We start from the raw sequence: 19,944 nt of genomic DNA, 5'->3' as shown, positions 1-19,944 counted from the left end.
CGCATTGTGGTACGCTGTGTGGGAACCCTGGGTGCACAGAAATCTTGGGATGAATTTTTGTGAGCTGTACGGAAGACAACAGAAGAAGCATACATTGCCATCGTTTTCGAGCTAAGAACTTTTACGTTCAAGCGTTCATTCGTACAACAACCTTCTCGCCTGAGAGGACCTTGTTCCTTACCATGTCCATCCCAGCCAAGATGGCCTCGAAACCGCCATCCAGTACACGTAACGGGTGATGTTGTAGCTTATCCTCCTGGACCAACTTCTCGACAGATTCCCACACAGATATGCCAAAAGTACGCATTTCCTCCGATGGGTCGCTTTTATACGGCGCGGGCCAGGTGCAACCCTCCCCGAAAATTCGGGGTCCGACTGTAAAATCGGCGGTCACCACCCTCCGAGACGCAACGTGCTCTTGCCACGGGTCGAGAGACACATATTTGCCTCCGCCACGACCGATAGCGGCATAGCAAAGTGCGGTGGACTCTACGGTCGTAATGCAGTCTAAAGCATACTTCAGATTGCCCTTGGTACATGTTTTCTAGACGGACCAGTAGTTAATTATCATGTCTCGACTGGAGTGTGGCCAAGCTCTCCATGTACTGGTGACTTACAATCTTTTGCGCGAGGTCCTTGTCGTGCCGATCAAAAACCTCTTTAGCGAAATTCTTTCTGGCCAAGTCAAAATTCCTGAGTGAGCAGACGGCGATGGGGATGAGACCGGAGCTATGAGTAGGAGAATGGTCAGATGTTTGCTTCACAGATTGGTAGCCAAAGACTAGAGATTGCCACCTACAGGTTCAGCATTTGCATCGCAATCGTCGCTGTCGCTGTGCTGGCACCGTAGACCAGGACATGAGAGGGCTTCGCGAGTTTCTGGCCTGGCAACGGCAACCCGAGCAGCTTCATCGCTATACCGGCGGTACTCACGCCCACGGGCAGAGAAGCAGCGGCCTCGGTGCTCCAAGAGTCTGGAATCTTTGCCCACATCTTGCCTCGGGTCACAGCGTACTCGCAGAAAGCACCGCGTTCCGGCGTGGTCCTGAACATCTCGTTCTGGGCACCAAAGACTCTGTCTCCCACTGCGATATGATCGACGTCTTGGCCCGTGGCAACCACGGTGCCAGCGAAGTCAGCACCCAAGATGCCAAATTTCGTCGCAAAGGGACCCCTCATCTTGGTGTCGCTCGGGTTGAGACCGACAGCCTCAACCCGCACCATGACCTGGTCTGCCGGAATTTTGGGACACGGCGCCACATCCCAAATCACAACTTCGTCCTTGTCGTTGACAACGACGGCTTTTTGTGTGGTTGGAGGCGTGAAGGTTGCTGCAATCTTGCTCATACTATCGGTAAATTGTTGTCTTATCGGGGTAGTGAGAATTATCACGGGCTAGCATTCGATGTAGTACCTCGAATGATTGCAAGACGCCCAGTTTTGCATAAGTCTGCGTTGTATGTCCTAGTCGATCTCCCAGTTCGACGGGGATCGTGCGTGTACGATCAAGCTCCACTCTGCATCATAGAAATCCTGTAATCAGCGGGATTAAATATGAGGCCCGAATCATCGGTCCGTAGGAACTCCTGCCCGAACGGTTAAAGGCTTCTTCGGGATTTTCTGCAATTGGTCGGCACTTATCACGGTGATTGTTTCGGTGCTCAACAATTCGGCGCGGTGTTGAAAGATCAAAATAGGTCCGTTTTGTAACTTGTGGGAAATCTACGATTTTGACTGTCGCGTGATAGGGTAAGATCCAACTGTAGTATATCGTCAGTCATTATTGTGGGTATTACTTTTGAGGCTCGTAATCTCTCTGTAACGTCTGTCACTGCTTGCCGAAAAACCCTATGTGCCGAAAACAACCAATCGGATTCCAAGGATCATGGACTTCTGTCTAGCCGTTGTGATCCGATTGGTCAGTTTCAGCAAACAAGGTTTTTCGGCATGCAGTGACAGACAGTTAACTCAACAGCGGAACCTGGGAGTTGTTGACACATCCCTTACAGGAGTATAGTAGCGTTGCTCTAACAGCTAAACCTGTGCAGTTTAGGACAAACTGCAAAACAGAAGGGGGCTATTGTTATAATATTCTACCTAACTGCCTTAGGTATACCCCAGGCTAAGGCCTGGCTGACGCTGGGGCCACGCCTGTATATGTTCTATCTGAACCAGAAATCATGTACAGTCGGGCCGTTCTCGATTACCTCATGAATTAGACGTTCTGCCGAGCTTTGTGCCCTGCTTAAGACGCTGCTCCATGCGCTAGCGTTGTGCTAAAACTTCAAACGTCTGGGGTATTCTGAGCCGATAATATTGCGCGCAGGGCAAAGCTTGCCAGGGCGTCAGAGGAAATCTGGTTCTAGTCCGTGTGCAAACCAAGCAAGCAGAGGTGTCAACAATCAATTAAGTGGGAAACAAGACATGCAGATTGACTTGATTGATTACCTCTTTGGGTCTGAAAGCTGCCTATATAGGCTTAGATCTTACCTCATTAAGTTAGCCACACATCGAGAGTTGCTGGGATTGACTTGATTGTTTATAATTGTGCAGGCAAGGCAGGGGTTAAAGAGCGGATAAGGGACGAAGAGCCCCTACTTTGCAAAGCAATACGTATGAAGTATTGCTTCGCGACAGCCAGACATGCAGGTAGACAGAGATTGAGATTTACGGGGAATTTAATATGCATTTGTGTTGCAAACTGCGCAGCTGTTGGAAGCATGAACTTTGTTAATAATACCACCTCCCAATTGACCGTAGATTGACCGATAGCCTCTATGTAAGCAGATGAGATGACGCAGATAATCATAAATCAATTCTCTTCACAGTGTTCCTCACGCACCAAAGAGTGCGACAATTTGCAAATTCTACAACTCCTCAGACGCTTCACAAACGCTCAGCCAACCATAACACAAGCTTGCGCTTGTTCGCCGATAAGTCTGGGATCCGAAGGCCCCCGGTTCCGCTGCTAGTATAGCGCTCGGCTTCTCAGCGGCGCATGTATGCAGAGTGTCTGATTAATAATATAAAGCTATTGACACTGACTGGCACAAGCTGACATACCCTTTCGTAGACAAGTGGATGCTACCCCAACTTTCCGTAAAAAAATACCCGGTGTTTGGACTTTCAGTTGCCCAAATCAACTGGCTCATATCTCAACACCTTTTGTTCCATCAGTCAAACCGCCTGCTGGGGTTTGATTAGCCGTATTTGTTGATCTCTTTGTCGGACAGATTCAACCATGCCACCCAGCGAACCCATTGTTGTTACTGGCAGCGCGTGCAGGTTTCCCGGAAGCGTCGACAGCCCTTCAAAACTTTGGGATCTTTTGAAGGAACCGAGAGACTTGCAGTCTGAAGTACCCAAAGATAGGTTCAATATTGACGCATTCTACCATCCCGACGGCTCCCACCATGGCCGCACAAATGCCCGTCACGGGTACTTCTTGGATCAAACACCGCGCGCATTCGACGCCTCATTCTTCAATATCCAAGCCGGAGAGGCGGAGAGTATAGATCCCCAACAGCGGTTACTGCTTGAAACCACATACGATGCTGTGGCCGCGGCAGGCTACGGATTGCATGATCTCCGTGGGTCTGACACGGCAGTTTATGTCGGTCTCATGACCCACGACTTTGAGCTCATCAAGGTCAACGATATAGACTATAGCCCAACTTACTTCGCGACGGGTGCTGCCACCAGTATCGCATCAAACCGTCTGTCATACTTTTTTGATTGGCATGGACCCAGCGTAAGTATCGCCTGAACAGAGGTAGATATGGCGAAGCGAACATCAGAGCTAACCTCTCCCGCAGATGACAGTAGATACCGCATGTAGTTCATCACTCGTTGCTGTGCATCTCGCAGTGCAACAGCTCAGAAGCGGAGTGAGCAAGACCGCCATTGCGGCCGGCTCGAACTTGATTTTGTCCCCCAGTAAGATGCCCCGATGTTTGTTTTCACTCACTTCCGAACGCTGATGGATCATTTTTATAGTGAACTACATCACAGAGAGCAAACTGAGCATGCTATCCCCGACAGGAAGGTCAAGGATGTGGGATATTGAAGCCGACGGCTACGCCAGAGGTGTAAGTCTCTCATCTACGAGCAATTTTCAGATCTCATGACGATCGACATACTAACCAAGCTCGCCTTTGCGACTTCTAGGAAGGTGTTTGTGTAGTAGTACTCAAGACGCTCAGTCAAGCATTGCTCGATGGAGATATCATAGAGTGCGTCATTCGTGAAACTGGCATCAACCAGGACGGACGTACAACGGGTATCACGATGCCGAGTCACATCGCCCAGGAGACTTTGATCCGCGAAACCTATGCTCGTGCCGGCCTCGATGCTCAGAAAGCCGAAGACCGGTGCCAATTCTTCGAGGCTCACGGTAAGTGGATTAACCCTACGGTATGTTCTCATGATTGAGACGTGGGCTTACTTTTCCGAATACTAGGGACCGGAACTCCCGCCGGTGATCCTCAGGAAGCCGAAGCAATTTCGAGAGCATTCTTTGGCAACTGCACTGGTTCTGAAGGCGACAAGTTGTTCGTCGGCAGTCTGAAGACCGTTGTCGGACACACGGAGGGAACCGCGGGTATTGCAGGGCTGCTCAAGGCATCGCTCGCCGTTCAGCACGGCATCATCCCTCCCAACCTGCTCTTTGAGAACCTGAGCCCGAAGGTAGCCCCATTCTACCACAACCTGTCCATCACGAAGATGGCACAGCCCTGGCCTGAGACGGCACCCGGTCAGCCGCGTAGAGCAAGTGTCAACTCATTCGGTATGTCTCTCATCACCGGACACTCTAGGCTCTTCCCTACGCCCCCCCCCTCCCCCTCCCTCTCCCCTAAAAAAAAACTAACAAACGGCAGGCTTTGGTGGCACAAATGCGCACGCCATTATTGAGGAGTACAAGCCCAGTGCTTCGAGCACTACCGCTCAGGGTTCAAATTCAAGCTCTGCAGCGTATACTTTGCCTCTTGTGGTTTCGGCCAAGTCGGAGTCCTCATTGAAGAGCCTGATGAAACAGACCGTCCATTTCATGAAGTCAAACCCTGATGTTGACATGCTGGATCTCTTATGGACACTTCTCTGCAAGAGGTCCGTCCTCCCGTACCGCCAAACTGTTGTTGGGGACTCCAGGGAGTCAATCACACTCGCATTAGAAACTGCAATCTCAGAAAACAGTGGCCCGGAACGCAATCTTCGCCCTTTCAACGCCGGACAAGGGAAGCCCCGCTTTCTGGGCGTCTTCACGGGACAGGGTGCTCAATGGCCTGGTATGCTGAAGTCGCTCATCACGGCTGTCCCCCATGTTCGTGATATCGTTGCCGAGCTCGATAATTCCCTACAGACTCTACCCTCTCAGTACCGGCCAGCTTGGACTATCTACGCCGAGCTCATGCTTGAAGGAGAAGCCTCGAATGTCACTAAAGCTAGCTTCTCCCAACCGCTGTGCTGTGCCGTGCAAATTGTCCTGGTCCGGCTACTAGCTGCCGCCGGTGTGGAGTTCACCACAATAGTCGGCCACAGTTCAGGAGAGATCGCTTGTGCCTTTGCCGGGGGCTTCATTAGCGCCTCACAGGCCATTCGAATCGCCTATCTTCGAGGTCTCACGTCCAAGCATGCTGCTTCGCCCAACGGGGGAGAGGGAGCCATGCTGGCGGCGGGCACGTCGCTGGAGGACGCGCAGGAGCTTTGCGAGCTCGAGATGTTCCAGGGCCGGATCTGTGTTGCGGCCAGCAACTCGCCAGACAGCACTACCCTCTCCGGTGACGCAGATGCCATTGTCGAAATGCAGGGCATCCTGGAGGACGAGTCCAAGTTTGTTCGCGTGTTGAAGGTTGACAAGGCGTACCACTCACACCACATGATCCCCTGCTCAGCGCCCTACCTCCAAGCCTTGGTCGACTGTGGCTGCGATGTCGCTGATGGCGCTGGGTCTTCTGCCGTGTGGTACTCGTCGGTGCAACAGAACAAGCGGATGCAGGCTAGCGACGTGAACGCCGAATACTGGAACAACAACCTGGTCTCTCCGGTGCGGTTCATGCAGGCCGTCGAGACTGCCGCCATCGAGCATAAGTCACTAGATGCCGCTATCGAAGTTGGCTGTCACCCGGCCCTTAAGGCACCTTGTCTCACGACCCTCAAGACAGTCCTCGCTGGCGAGCTGCCTTACACCGGCTGTATGCAACGCGGTTCCAGCGATGTGATAGCCTTTGCTGGTGCCCTCGGATACCTTTGGGAGCGCCTGGATCTCGCTGTTATTGATCTCAATAGCTTCATCCCCCAGGTGGTCTCCCCAGACAGGATCCCGCGAAGTTTGGCCAAAATTCTCCCGAGTTACCCATGGGATCACACTCGGACTCACTGGGCCGAGACACGGGCGATTAAGAACCACTTGCACGCTTCTACTCCTCATCTCATGCTGGGTTCTCTCTCCTCTTCGAGCACGGCCACGTTCTTCCAATGGAAAAATATCATCAGACCTAGAGACCATGAGTGGTTGCAAGGTCACGCGCTCCAAGGCCAGGCTGTCTTCCCTGCTGCTGGATACATCGTCATGGCCATGGAGGCTGCTATCCAAGTGGCTGGTGTACGCGCAATTCAGCTTCTCGAGGTTCTCAACATGAGCATTGATAAGGCCGTCACATTCGAGGATGAGAACAGCCCTGCAGAACTCCTCCTTACGGTCGAAACTCTTCTCTCAGACCCTGACCAACTCAATTTGAGCTTCAGCATCGATTCATGTCTTGCTAAAGAATCTAAGCCCTCAAGGTCTGCCAACGGTCAGCTCATCGTCACATTCGGAGACTCGACATCAGTCGATCACGTGCTCCCGCCCGCAGGCGAGGATCCTCCTCACTTGACGATGGTCAACATCAAGAACTTTTACCGTGAGCTGGACGAACTGGGTTTCGACTACAGCAAAGACTACCGCTGCGTTTACAACCTCGGACGGGCAGATGCGAAAGCTACCGGAACCATGGCGTTTCCTCGTCTCGATGATGGAGCGCGCCCCATCGTCCTGCACCCGGCCTCCATGGATCTAGCGTTCCAAACCATCATGGGAGCATATTCTGCCCCCGGAGACAAGCGTCTGAGGTCTATCTACGTCCCGGTGCACATAGACCGAATCACCGTAGTCCCTGCGCTGTGTGTATCCACTGCAGACTCCGACTCGGCCCCCATCGTCCATTTCAAAACGACCAACACGTACGACAAGGGTGATGTCCTGGCCGGAGATGCTACGGTATTTGCGGCGGGTAACGACAAGCGGGTCCTCTACCGCATCGAAAACCTGCTCCTGAAGCCACTCTCAAAGCCGTCCGAGGCCGAAGACCACAAGGCCTTCACCAAGACTGTCTGGGCCCCCCTGAAGCCGGATGCGCTCCTGGACAACCCAGACCTATGGGCCACTGAGCAGGACAAGCAGGTTATTCCCATAATCGAGCGCATCTGCTATTTCTACATGAAGAATTTCGTCAGCCAGCTCACCGACGAGGACCGCGCCAATGCGACGCTACCTCACCAGAGATACATTTACTGGAATGAGCATGTCTCGGCCAAGGTGAAGGAGGGCACCTGGCACGAGTGGTATAGCCCATCTTGGGAATACGACACCCGCGAACAGATTGAGCAGCTGGTCATAGAGTAAGTATCCTTGGGGGTCCCTCAGCTATGATGCACCCCTTCGCTAACCAGTTTTCCCTTAGAAACTCCTACCACCCTCACGTCAAGATGGCAAAGAGAGTGAGCGAGAACACGTTATCGACGATTCGTGAACAGAGCAATCCGTTCTTATGGATGGACCACGACGGTTTGCTGACGGAGTTTTACACGAGTTATCTAACAAGTGGCCCGGGTTGGCTATACGGCCAGGAACTCGTCAGCCAGCTCTGCCATCGTTACCAGACGATGGACATTCTTGAAATCGGTAAATTTTGCTGTCTCGGACAATCGCTTGCCACCATGATATAGGCTTACTCTCTTCGCAGGTGGCGGAACCGCCTCGGCAACAAAGTACATCCTAGACATCCCGCAGCTGGGTTTCAACAGTTACACCTTTACCGACATCTCGCCGGCTTTCTTCGAGAAGGCACAGGAGCTATTTACGGCTCACGAGGATCGCATGACCTTCCAGAAGCTCGATATCACCAAGAGACCGGAAGATCAAGGATTCAAGCCGCACTCCTACGACATGGTCATCGCGTCCTCTGTCCTCCACGCCACCCCGAAGCTGGCGGAGACCATGGCCAATGTCCGGTCTCTCCTGAAACCCGGTGGCCACGTCGTGCTTCTCGAAGCTACGCATAGGGATCATACCCGTGTCGGTTTCCTCTTCGGCTTATTCCCCGACTGGTGGGCTGGCATGGACGAGGGCCGTGACCTGGACCCCTTTGCGGACATCAAACAGTGGGATGCTATCTTCAAGCAGACCGGGTTCTCCGGCGTTGACACTCGCACCTTGGACAGACACGGAAACATATTCCCCAATACCCTCTTCTGCACACACGCCGTGAACACAAAGGTGGCGCGTCTGGATGCGCCGCTTTCCGCTCCTCCAGCGGACAAGTCGGTCCCACAAATTGTGGTGGTTGGCGGCAGCTCGTCTAAGTCCGCTCGCATACTCGGTGAGGTCCGCCAATTCCTGTCTCACCGGGACATTGTTAGCCTTGAGCGACTGGAGGATGTCCCAAAGGCATCCATCGCACAAAAGTCAACCTTGCTCGTCATCTCTGAACTAGACCAGGAGACCTTCTTGGGTATTGACGAGACAAGATTCGAGTCTATCAAGACCCTCCTGGAACTAGCCGGCTCGATCCTCTGGATCACCGAGAACGCCTGGACTGAAAACCCGTACCAGGCGATGACGGCCGGTATGCTCCGATCAGCCCGCCTCGAGTACCCCGCAACCCATAATCAGTCGCTCGACGTTGACGACGTCAACAGCCTAGACATTCAGTGGCTTACTGAACAATTGTTACGTCTCGAGGAGGCATCCGGCACCAAGGACGAGATCCTGTGGACCCTGGAGCCTGAGGTCTACGTGTCCAAGGGGCGCGCGTACATCCCTCGTATCAAGCACGACATTGAGCGTAACAACCGCCTCAACTCAAAGCGCCGCACAATCACGGCTTCGGTTGACTCGCGCAAGACTCCCGTGGCCCTCAAAGCATCGGAAGATAGCTTGTACCTGGAAGCAGTGGAGGCTCGCTCCCCTGTTGGTACTGTCGCTGAAGTGACAGACCTGGTGATTGACGTTAAGTTCTCCCTCGTCAATGCCATCCGCGTGGGAGATCTTGGATACTGGTACCTCCTGCAGGGTACTGCTACTAACACGGGTAAGGCCGTCATTGCAATCTCACAGATCAATGCTTCCATTGTCCAAGTCCCCCCCCAACAAGTCTTTGCACTGTCCACAAATGCCAGCACCACCGATACTACTTCGGTGCTGCTCACAATTGCGTCGAGTTTCGTCGCCCAGACGGTCCTGTCCAGTGCTGTCTCTGGTGCGTCCATCCTGGTCATGGAACCGCCTAGCTTCTGCATCGACGGCATCATCGAGATCTCAAAGATGAAAAACGTCAAAGTCCACTTCGCAACCGTAAAGTCTTTGTCATCTTCTTCTGTATCGTGGATCAGGCTGCATCCGTACGAGAGTGATGCAGACATCAAGAAGCTTCTGCCGGCAAACTTGTCGGGGTTCTACGACTTCTCTGATGAGAACAACACCACCACCAATTTGGGTCGCCGTGTTGCCAGCCTACTGCCGCCATTCTGTGTCAAGTTCGGTCTTGCACACATCTTACAGAGCCATGGTGCACCACTCGTGCAACGGTCGGTGCAGATCCCTCTTACCGAGGACTCAGTATCAAAGGCTCTGGCTATCGGTACTTCTAATAACCAGGGCGACGCACACGTCGTGAAGTCAGTCAGTGGCATTACGCACCTGGAGGATATGATGGCGGTGGTCGATTGGAGGGTTGAGGATTGCGTGACGGCCCGGATCCGGGCCATCGACTCTGGAAAGCTCTTCGCCCAGGACAAGACCTACCTGCTCCTCGGACTCGCTGGGTCTCTCGGTCGGTCTCTGGCCCGCTGGCTCGTTGCACACGGTGCCCGTCACGTTGTAATTTCCAGCCGCAACCCCGAGATGCCCGATCCGAAGTGGTTGGAGGAGATTGAAAACCTGGGCGGACAGATCACGACCCTGTCCATTGATGTTTCCAAGGAGGCGTCCATCAACGCCGGACTTGCCCAGATCCGAGAGACTTTGCCCGTCATAGGCGGTATAGCCTATGGTCCGTTGGTTCTGCACGATGCCCTGCTAGCAAGCATGGACCTCTCGATGATGAACGTTCCTGTCAACTCCAAGGTCGTGGGAGCTTCGATACTGCACGAGCGCTTCTCGAGCCCGTCGACCGATCCCCTCGACTTCTTCATCATGTTCTCCTCCGTGGCAACCGTTGGTGGAAACCCAGGCCAGGCCAACTACACCGCCGCCAACTCTTACCTCCAGGCCCTAGCCCAAAAGCGCCACGCAATGGGTCTGCCAGCTTCGACCATCGCCATCGGAGCCGTGATTGGTGTTGGCTTCTTATCACGCACCGGAAGAGAAGAGGAGTTTAAGTTGGCTTCCGACACAGACACAATCTCGGAGGACGAGTTCCTTACTCTCTTCGGCGAGGCAATCGTCTCTGGACGACGAACTTCGGACTCAGGCAAGGTGGCCATCACCGAGATCTCGGACCTGGAAATCATCACGGGCATTCCCGAGTTCAGTGCCCGCCACAAGGACACCGTCAAGTTCTACGACGATCCCCGCTTCGGCAACCTCAAGGTGCCCGAGAGTCGCCTGAACACAGACGGGGGCTCTGGTGCCAAAAGCTCGGTCAAGGAGCAGCTCCTAAAGGCGAGAACCGCAGATGAGGTCCGGGACATCATCATCGGTAAGCAATACTCGGTCAATTCGAGAGCATCGGAACTATCACTGATAATATGAACAGATGGCCTCTCACAGAAGATGCGTGCCATTCTGCACATTCCTGCCGACGAGAAGCTCGAAGCTACGGCTCCCCTTATCGACCAGGGCGTTGACTCTCTCGGTGCTATTACAGTCGGATCATGGTGCGTACCTCCATACCCCCACACGCAGATATTCGAGATTATTCATTAACATTCACAGGTTCTCCAGAACACTTATGATCGACATCCCATTGCTGAGGGTTGTGAGCGGTGCTTCCATCGCTGAACTTGCCGAGGAGGCTGCAGGACGACTCCCATTAGCCGCCATCCCCCTCGTCGATTCCACAGACATGATCGGCGTCAGTCACGAAGACAGCTCCAACGGCAGCGACATGCCTCTCGACTCTTCCAACGCCACGTCGATCTCTGGCCTGAGAGCCGATGACTGCGACGTATATGGCAAGACGGACGGTCCTCGCCAATTATCGTTGTCCCTCACCCAGGAGCACTCTTGGAAGCTTTTGAAACAGCTCTCCAACGACCCGACCATCTTCCACAACACCATCGGCGTGTTCATGAAGGGCCCGATCGACCACGGAAGACTGGAAAATGCGCTGAATGCATCTCTCCGTCGACACGAAATCTTCCACACAGCTTTCACTTCCGACGGCGAGCAGACCATCCTAACTGCCCCGTCGCCTCGTGTGCGCTTCGTCTCAGTAAGCGATCGCACTGCGGCCGAAGACGCGTACAGAGAGTTGGAAAACGAGGAGTACAACCTTGCTGCTGGTGAAGGCCTCAAGATTGCCGACTTCTACTGGGGCAAAGACGAGCACTTGTTCGTCATCGGCTATCACCGCCTTGTCGGTGACGGCTCGACCACGCAGAACTTCCTGGACGAGATCGGCCAGCTATATGACGGCGCGAAGCTGTCCTTGCCGCCGCAGTATTCCAAATTTGCGATCCGCCAGAGATCCGAGGTTGAGAGCGGTCAGATGAATGCTGACATCGCCTACTGGACTTCTATGTACGACAGCATCCCCGCCGTCCTACCGATCCTCTCTCTTCCACACGCGCAGAAGCAACGTACCCAGGACGACCGCATTACCTGGAAACAACACGTCGGCATGCTACGCCTCAATGCGGTGCTCGCCTTTCGTATCCGGGAGCGCTGCAAAAAGTTCAAGGGTGTGACGCCCATGCATTTCTACCTCGCGGCGTACCACATCCTCCTGGAGCGCCTCGCCAACGCCAAGGACGTGGCCATTGGTATCGCCGACGCCAACCGTACGAGTATTCAGGACGTCTCGACCATGGGCTTCTTCGCTAACCTGCTGCCGGTCCGCATGGCGTCCCTAGAGCCGTCTCAGACGTTCGCCGACGAGCTTGAGTCCGTCAAGGAGTGTATGCGCAAGGCTATGCGGCATTCGCGCGTGCCGTACGGTATCACGCTCGATCGTCTGGGTCTCGAATCGTCTTCGGTGGAGCTGCAGCACGCGCCGCTTTTCCAGGCCGTTTTTGACTATAGACAGGGCGCTGCGGAGACGGGACGTCTTGGTGGGGCGTTCTTCACTGAAATCTGGGCCTCCCGCGAGCGGACGCCGCATGATATCGTTCTGGAGATGTCGGACGACCCGGCCAAGGAGCCACTCGTGACGGTCAAGCTGCAAAGCTATCTTTATGGCGAGGAGGACCCCAAGGCATGCCTGGACGCCTACGAGGCGATCCTGGCCATATTCTCCGAGAACACGAAGCTGCCTGTGTCTAAGCAATGAGTAGACAGAGTTTTGTAAGCTCTTTCAGATGTACGAGAGGAAAGACGACATAAAGAAGGAAGAAGGTTGTTGTATTGAGCAAACCGTAGAGAGCGATTGTAACGTAATTTATCATCATCGTGCACATACCGTGCACGGACTCGTGATTCACATCCCATCGACTTTGAAATATACTTTGTTACCTCCCTCTAACGTACCCCACGGACGAGTCGGTCACCGGACGAGTTGGTCACTTTTGCCAAGCCCCCACCCAACTATCCTTCCTGCACTAATGTCTCCTTAACACCACCATTTAGACGCGTCAAAGGAAGCTTAGATACAGCTTGCGCTCCAGGCTCTTAAACAAGACGCGACCCTCTCCCAGCGACGCGCTGCAGCTATCTACAGGGTCCCTTAAAATACAATAAGCAACCAACACACTAGGCGACCTTCACAAGCAGATTCTATGGCCAACTTGCAGAAGCTGGATAATAACAAGGAGAAGGTGATTGTTAAACATGTTCTTAAGCTAGATGCGCGAGGAAATTCCCCTTAGCTCTTAGATGTGGCTACTATGGCCAATTCTTTGCGCGCTGAGCGTAATCTGGGCCCTATTAGCGCAAACTAGCCTAGTATGTTTGTTAAGCAACACCCAGAGCTTAAAGTCAAGTTTAATCGCAAGTATGACTACAAGAGAGCTGTCGGATGCTCGTACTGTGAGCCAGAGTATATGCTTGACGAGATCTTGGGTAACCTGTTTTATCAGTGAGCGCCCCACCTCAGTGAGCGCCCCACGAACACCAGCGAGGCGTACGCGCAGCGACGTAGCTTAGCACCACAACACAAATTTTGTACTCTTGCAATAGTATAGTATTATTTAGAAGCGTCACTGTTATTTATATCCTTAATTTCTACCTTACAGGTGCAAGAGTTGTGCCTAATCTCACTGCAACAGCCACAGCGTTGCCCTGCGCGCACCCTCTTCGCCAGCTCCTTACCCTCCTCACATCTGCCACCCTCCCTTTCAGCAATTAAGTCTAATACCTCGCTAACTGTTAATATCTCCTCTGCCTGTACATAGCGTCTCTTGCAACTTTTATACTTTATTGCTGCTTTAGTAGTAGTATTAAGGCGCACTATCTCTGCGCGCATTAACACTATCTTATAAGCTATCTACTGCGCGCCTTTTGTTAGCTACTGCACCTGCTTATTAAGTGAACTTGCTAGAGACCCTTAATAGATTTTTATCCTGTTTTAAACTAGTGTTAATTGCGCCTCTATTTCTTTAGCGTTGCGTGGTGTTTTTGCCTCCCAAGCAGCGTTGACTTGCTGTGGTGGAGTTTGCGTACGCAGCTGCACATCCAGCTTTGATAACACAGCCTGTAGATTATGTAGAGACAATCTAGCGCCTTAAAACCCTGCGCAAGCATTCTCTCTTGTAAACGCCTTCTTAAAAGCTACTTTAAAGGCTGGTAAGAAGGTCTGTTTGCTGATGTGGTTAATGTAATCACGTGCTAAGGCTGAGATCTGATTGGTTGGTTGGATTGGTTGGAATTGATTTTCGTCCGAAGGATGGGGATTAAGTCCACCATCCTGCCTCCCAAAGGGCATGTAGGACGTGCTGAGCTATGGATTTACAGTGCTGTTGCGCTACCCTAGAAAGTATTTCTTGCATGTGCGAGTATTTCTACTATTTCTAGCTATAGCTCTCCTTCCTGTTAGAGAGACTAAGTAGTATAGACGTAATAGGGGAGAACCCTTGTGTGTGTTTAGAGGTATTTAGGTGCTATATAGGAGATAGAGAGTAGATTAAAAAGAGAGAGTTAGTATAGATAGAGGTTGTCTATTACTGCTCTGTTAGACCTGCAGCTGCAGATAGAACAGAGTCAGCATAATACAACAGTCTGTTGTTGCTGCTAGCTAGGATAGCTACCGCTGGCAGACCTTAGTATAGTACTGTGTAATCTAGAGAAAAGCTCTAAAGGCCTCTAGATTTATTAACAGCTCTGCAAGGTATGCCAGGCCTTTACTGCAGCTTGATGGTGGTGTAGGTGGTCGTAGTGGCTATTAGATAAAAGACCCTAGAGTCTTACAGCAGAGTACAAGGTGCTCTAGTGTCTTGTCACACCTACACGAGCAGGTGAGCTTTGCGTTAGTGTGGTTAAGCTATTAATAGTACTAGGCAAAGTCTCTGTGCCTAGATTGGATAGAGAGGAGCTTGGCTAGGATAGCTCTTAGCAGGTCTAGTTCAGCTAAACTCCTGCGTAGTGCGTAGTCTAGCTTCTAGCCTTTGTACCACTTAGAGAGTGTTCTCCTCTTGTCTAACCACCATTTTTATTGTGTGCTAATTAGGAGTTGTTGTGCGGTAGTTTTTATGCCTGAGAGTGTAGGCATTGCAGCTTTTCCAGTAGGGAGCGAGGGCTGGCTGGCTTCTAAGTTGGCTAGCTTGTCTGCCGCTTCGTTTCCTTCGATGTCAGAGTGCCCTGGAGCCCACCTAATAGAGACGTCGTGGGTCTCCATCACGCCCTGGCACTCGAGGAAGGCCCATTGTGAGGTAGAAGATGGGCTCCCCCTCAGGCACCATATGACGGAGGTGCTGTCTATACACAGCCAGATTCGGCAGGTGCGGAGGGCTGGTTGCCTTATTGTGTGCTGGAGGCCTCTCCATGCTCCTACTGCTTCCGCGTTAAAGACGTGTGACGTAGGGTTAAGTGACCTGCGTCCTCTGTGTAGTTATTTTCTGTTCTAGTACACTGCGAACCTATAGGTTACACGTTTCTCTCCTTCCTTTGTGTACTGCTTAGAGCTATCTAAGAAGATAGTAACGTCTAACAGTAGGAGCTAGGCCCACTATTCTTTAAAGGCTTTAGCTGCCTTCTTCTTGTCTGCGCCTAGCGTTGGGTCTGTTCAGCAGCTAGGAGAGTAGTAAGGGAGGTTTAGTGTCGTCCTAGGTATCTTAGGCAGAAGGGCTCCTAGCTGTTAGACCTTGGTCTGGGTTCGCTGGAGCTGCCTATATCCCTTGCCTCTAGTCACCTTGGGGATTACTGTGCGCCTGGTAAGGGGGTGGTCTGCATCTATAGTGCGGAGATATGCTGCAAACCTTAGTTTAGCTTCTTCTAGCGCTACTGTGGCAGAGGGTAGTCTAGCGTCTTAGAAGAGCGTGGTAGTAGGAGTTGTTCTCCACACTAGAAGGATGCCCCTTGCTGCTATTGCTATTGTTTTGTCTATGGCCGTTATGTGCCATCCCACGTGGGTGCTAGCTTCTAGCGGCCTGCCAGGCTTAAGCGTGCGCGGTGGCTTAGTGCGGCCTCTGTACCAGCACTCCGTTCCGTACAGAAGAGAGGGGTATATGCAGGCGATAGTTGCCTTGCGCAGTGAGCTGGCTGGTGGCCCGTAGGTCGTCCTTGCCAGGCTGCGGATGTAGAAAGCTACCTGGGCAGCTTTTACAGCGCGTGTGGCCACGTGGTACTTAAAGGTCAGTCTGCAGTTAAACTAGACCCTAAGCCACTAGAGGGCAGGCTTAGTGTTTTCTCTGCCTAGGGAGATTGCGTTGATAGTAAGCTACTCGTCTACTATACAGGGCGGCGCGTAGATGCCTCGCTGTCTAGTAAGGTGGATCATTTCTTGCTTCTCTGGAGCAAACGTGACCTTGTTGGCCTTGCCCCACGCCCTGATCTGTCTTAGGTCAGCTGCTAGGAGCTTAACGTTCCTGTCTAGAGAGTGTGAGGCCCAGTATAGGCACACATCGTCTGCATATCCGAATCTTCTCTCTGTATCTATTAACAGCAGTTCAGCTAGGTACAGTGTGTACAGTACTAGGGAGAGGGGTAATCCTTAGGGTGTACCGCAGGCAACTGGGTAGCTAGGGGTAATGGCTTGTCTAAGGCGGACCTGTACCCTTTGTTCTGTAAGGAAAGAGTCTACAAATAAGAGCGCTCTTTAGGGCTATCCTTGTTAGACTATCTAGTGTAGTAGACAGTTCTTAAGGAGGGCGTTAAAAGCGCCCTGTACGTCCAGGGTAACTATTATAACATGCTGTCCTTGTGCCCACGCAGCTTCTGTGTTGTGGGTGAATGCTGCAGTTAGATCAGCTGCAGAGCGTTTTAGAAGGGCGCCTCTGTGTTGGGGACTAAGGATCTTGTGGGTTATAGCAGTCTACGCGATTCTCCTAGCCACTGTTCTTTCAAGCCCTTTCCCAATGCAGGAGAGGAGTGCTATAGGTCTCCAGGATCTGGGTGATCTCTGGTCTCTCTTCCCTGCCTTTGGTATCATGGCTACTTCTGCCAGCTTCCATTGTGCAGGAAAGTAGTTGAGTTTAAGGCACTGCTGGAAGATCCGTCGTATAAGTTCTCTAACTTGCACCTAGCAGGCACAGAGCAGTCTTACTGTAGAGCGATCAGTGCCTGGGGAGGTGCTAGATACCGCTATCGTGTTTCGATTGGCTTCCTCTAGAGAGATGTGTGTGCTCTATGGGAGAGGCGTTGCACTTTCTTAGTCTGGGTAGTAGTTGAGGTCGTCTTCTGCTGTGTATTAGTTGAGGACTTCTTCTTAGAGGGCCTCTGCTTTTTCTAGAGGATCTAATACAGTTGTGCTGTTAACTACTAGAGGCACATCCTAATTCTCTAGTATAAGCTTGTGCTAGGCAATAACCCTAAAGAGTTCTTTGCTATCCTTAGTGTTGTCTATAACATGTCTCTAATATTGCTTTTTAGCCTGTTAGACTGTAGTCTTAAAGATCTAGGTCTCTTCTAGTAGAGAGCTACTAGAGCATTGCTTTTTTGCACATTTGTGCCTTTGGTAGGCGATTTTGCACTCTGTAGTCCACCATGGCGCTACGCGCTCTTCTTTGTAGTCAGGCTTGCCTGCTGTCTGTATAGAGTGCTGGATTGTCTCTGTTAGTAGTGTGACACATTAGTCTAGTTGTGCTCTGTCTTGTGCTGTAAGCAGGTCTGGAATGCTCTAGACGCCTATTTCTACTAGTCTAGTAAACTTAGGTATGCTTGTCTCTAGGACTCTGTAGTAGTGCTAATCTAGGTACAAGGTACCTATTATAGAGGTAGGGATAGACATGACTATTGTCTTATAGTCTAATCCACTGTGCATGCTAGCGTCTACTGCTAATTAGGTAAATAGGACGTTGGAGAAAGTAAGGTTAATAACATAGCCTGCTTAGTATGTTAGTTATCTAGGAATACTAATATAGTCTATAGACACAGCAGTAGCCTATCTAGCTAACTTAATTCCACTGTTAGTTGTGGCAACGCTAGGTTTAAAGGCTTTGTGTTTAAGGTTGAAGTCTCCCCCTATAAGACAGTATTTAGGAGGTGTTAGGTGCGTAACATATTAGAGGACGTCTTAGTTATGTGCCTGTCTGTAGCAGTTTAGAATAGAGACTCTGTTCACAACCACCTAGAGCAGGTCTAGGTGGTTAAGGCTTTCTCTAGTCTAGAAATGCAGGTGGCGTCTTTTGCAGACATACGTTATTACTCTAGGACGCTTTGAACCTGTCGCACTAGGCGTGTTCTAGGTGCTGATAGGTGCAAAGTATCTATATCCTAGGTAGGTAGAGGTTCTTGAGTTAGCGCAGGTGAAGGGCTCTTAAACGCATACGACGTCTATGCCCCTCTAAAATACAACTTCTAGTATTGTGATATGGCAGGGAGAGCTTCTACCAACATTGGCCTAGCACACGCGGAGTGGTCTGTTCTGTATGCTGGGCTGTTGTTGCCTATTGTAGGCTAGGGTGCTGTTAGGTTGTTCTAGCATGAGGATAGCGGGTCGTCACTTATGCTTGTGTCTTCTCTCTCAGAGGTAGACGAGTCGGTGTGGGCAGCAACTTGTGGGTACATGCTGCTAGCCGACATCTGTGCTAAGTTAAGGCTTTTGCGGCTAGTAGCTGCTCGCCTTAGTCTCTTTTCTCTATTAGTAGTAGAAGAGGGCGCCTGGGAGACATTTGTTGTTCTAGCAGAAGCTGCTCTGCTTTCTTCTTCTAGTTCGCGCCTCTGAGCTAGAGGGTAGGGTAATGCCGCCTGCTAGGTCTGGGTAGATGTTGCTACATGCTGCTGTGTTGCCTAGTTAATGGTTTCCTTAACTGTCCTGTACAAGTGTTGATATGCTAATTTGCCTGCTTGATGGATAGCTTTTAGTTTAGTCTTAGTAGGCTTTATTAGGTGTCTGTGTACCTGGCGGGGGGCTGCTAGGCAGTTTGTATGGCTAGCTAGGTGTGGACCCTGGCAATTAGCACACTTGGTTTTATAGGGGCAGTTGTCCCTATATAGTCCTTCGTGCCTGTCTGTGCAATCTCCACAGTGCACGCAGCGTGCTACTCTGGTGCAGCAGGCAGGGTTACAATAGCCTTGGCAGCCTGGGTTGTGTTGCTGTATTGTAGGGTGTTTATTAATTACTTTTAAGAACGCGCTGGTTCTAAAAAGCCTAAACAAGCGGACTGGCTCTTTATAGGAAACAATCTATGTTGTGAGGCCCTGTTGGTTAGCTCCGTGTCGTGAGGTCCTGCAGCTAACTAGCTGCTTGCCTGTCTGTGAGCAGGCCTCATCTTCCACTAGCTGAGTGGTAGTAGGAATTTCTGTCCTATCTAGAGTGTGGAAGGAGCTAGGTACTCCTTAGACTGCGTAGTTGATCCAGCGCTCTGGGGTCCTAATAGCATCACCATCTAGAGTATTTAGAATATGCTCCTGGTTTACTTAGGTCATAAGTTAGTCCCAAATTGTCTTGTTAGCTGGGGTGAGCGCCCAGCCAGTATTGATTAGTGATGCAGTAGGGATGTCTTAGAGGGTGATTCCCTCTATGCTCCTGCATACAGCCTGCCTTACTGCAAAGGGGGAGGGTTGCTGTATTCACCCTGTTAGGTTAGAGATTTGGACGAAGATGCGGCAGTCCTCTTTAGGCTTAGACGGCAGGCTAGGGTGGGGTCTAGCTGTGTTGAGGGGTCGGCTACTACCCCTGTCGTTTGGCACTGAGATTTTTAGGTCTCTCGCTACGTCCGCCCAGGAGCGGCGGCCTGGGTGTTGGCTGCCTGGGTAGCTGTGGCTGGTGTCACTGCTCCGGCGGAAGTTGGTAGCTGAGTTGCTTGGGGAAAGGGAGGTCAGAGCCTGGATAACCTTCTGCTGCAGCTCTGCTGCGATCCTAGCTTCTTCAGGATCTTTGTAGCTCTCTGTGTGGTGGTCTACAGCTGCAGCAAAGGCAGTAGTGATGGTGT

The 19,944-nt window shown here is 51.7% G+C and overlaps 2 protein-coding genes across 2 annotated transcripts; one reads left to right on the top strand and one right to left on the bottom strand.

Annotated features, from left to right (window-relative positions):
* Positions 1-36: 36 nt before the first annotated feature.
* On the bottom strand, positions 37-1,590 carry M421DRAFT_426672 (GroES-like protein). The gene is made up of 3 exons (XM_033594467.1): positions 800-1,590; positions 618-729; positions 37-544 (listed from the first exon to the last, which is right to left on the bottom strand). The coding sequence occupies exons 1-3, from the start codon at positions 1,345-1,347 to the stop codon at positions 128-130; spliced, it is 1,077 nt and encodes a 358-aa protein (XP_033442914.1). The 5' UTR covers positions 1,348-1,590; the 3' UTR covers positions 37-127.
* Positions 1,591-3,241: 1,651 nt separating this feature from the next.
* Positions 3,242-12,749, top strand: M421DRAFT_10366 (uncharacterized protein; the record flags this gene model as incomplete). The annotated part of the gene is made up of 10 exons (XM_033586923.1): positions 3,242-3,751; positions 3,816-3,936; positions 3,997-4,088; positions 4,168-4,393; positions 4,460-4,786; positions 4,878-7,659; positions 7,722-7,942; positions 8,004-10,958; positions 11,016-11,136; positions 11,195-12,749. The coding sequence occupies 10 exons, from the start codon at positions 3,242-3,244 to the stop codon at positions 12,747-12,749; spliced, it is 8,910 nt and encodes a 2,969-aa protein (XP_033442913.1).
* Positions 12,750-19,944: the final 7,195 nt, after the last annotated feature.

Source organism: Didymella exigua (assembly GCF_010094145.1).
Source record: "Didymella exigua CBS 183.55 unplaced genomic scaffold M421scaffold_63, whole genome shotgun sequence".
Lineage (NCBI taxonomy): Eukaryota > Fungi > Ascomycota > Dothideomycetes > Pleosporales > Didymellaceae > Didymella > Didymella exigua.
Note: the sequence above shows the minus strand (reverse complement) of the source record. Positions and strands in the feature narration are given on the sequence as shown.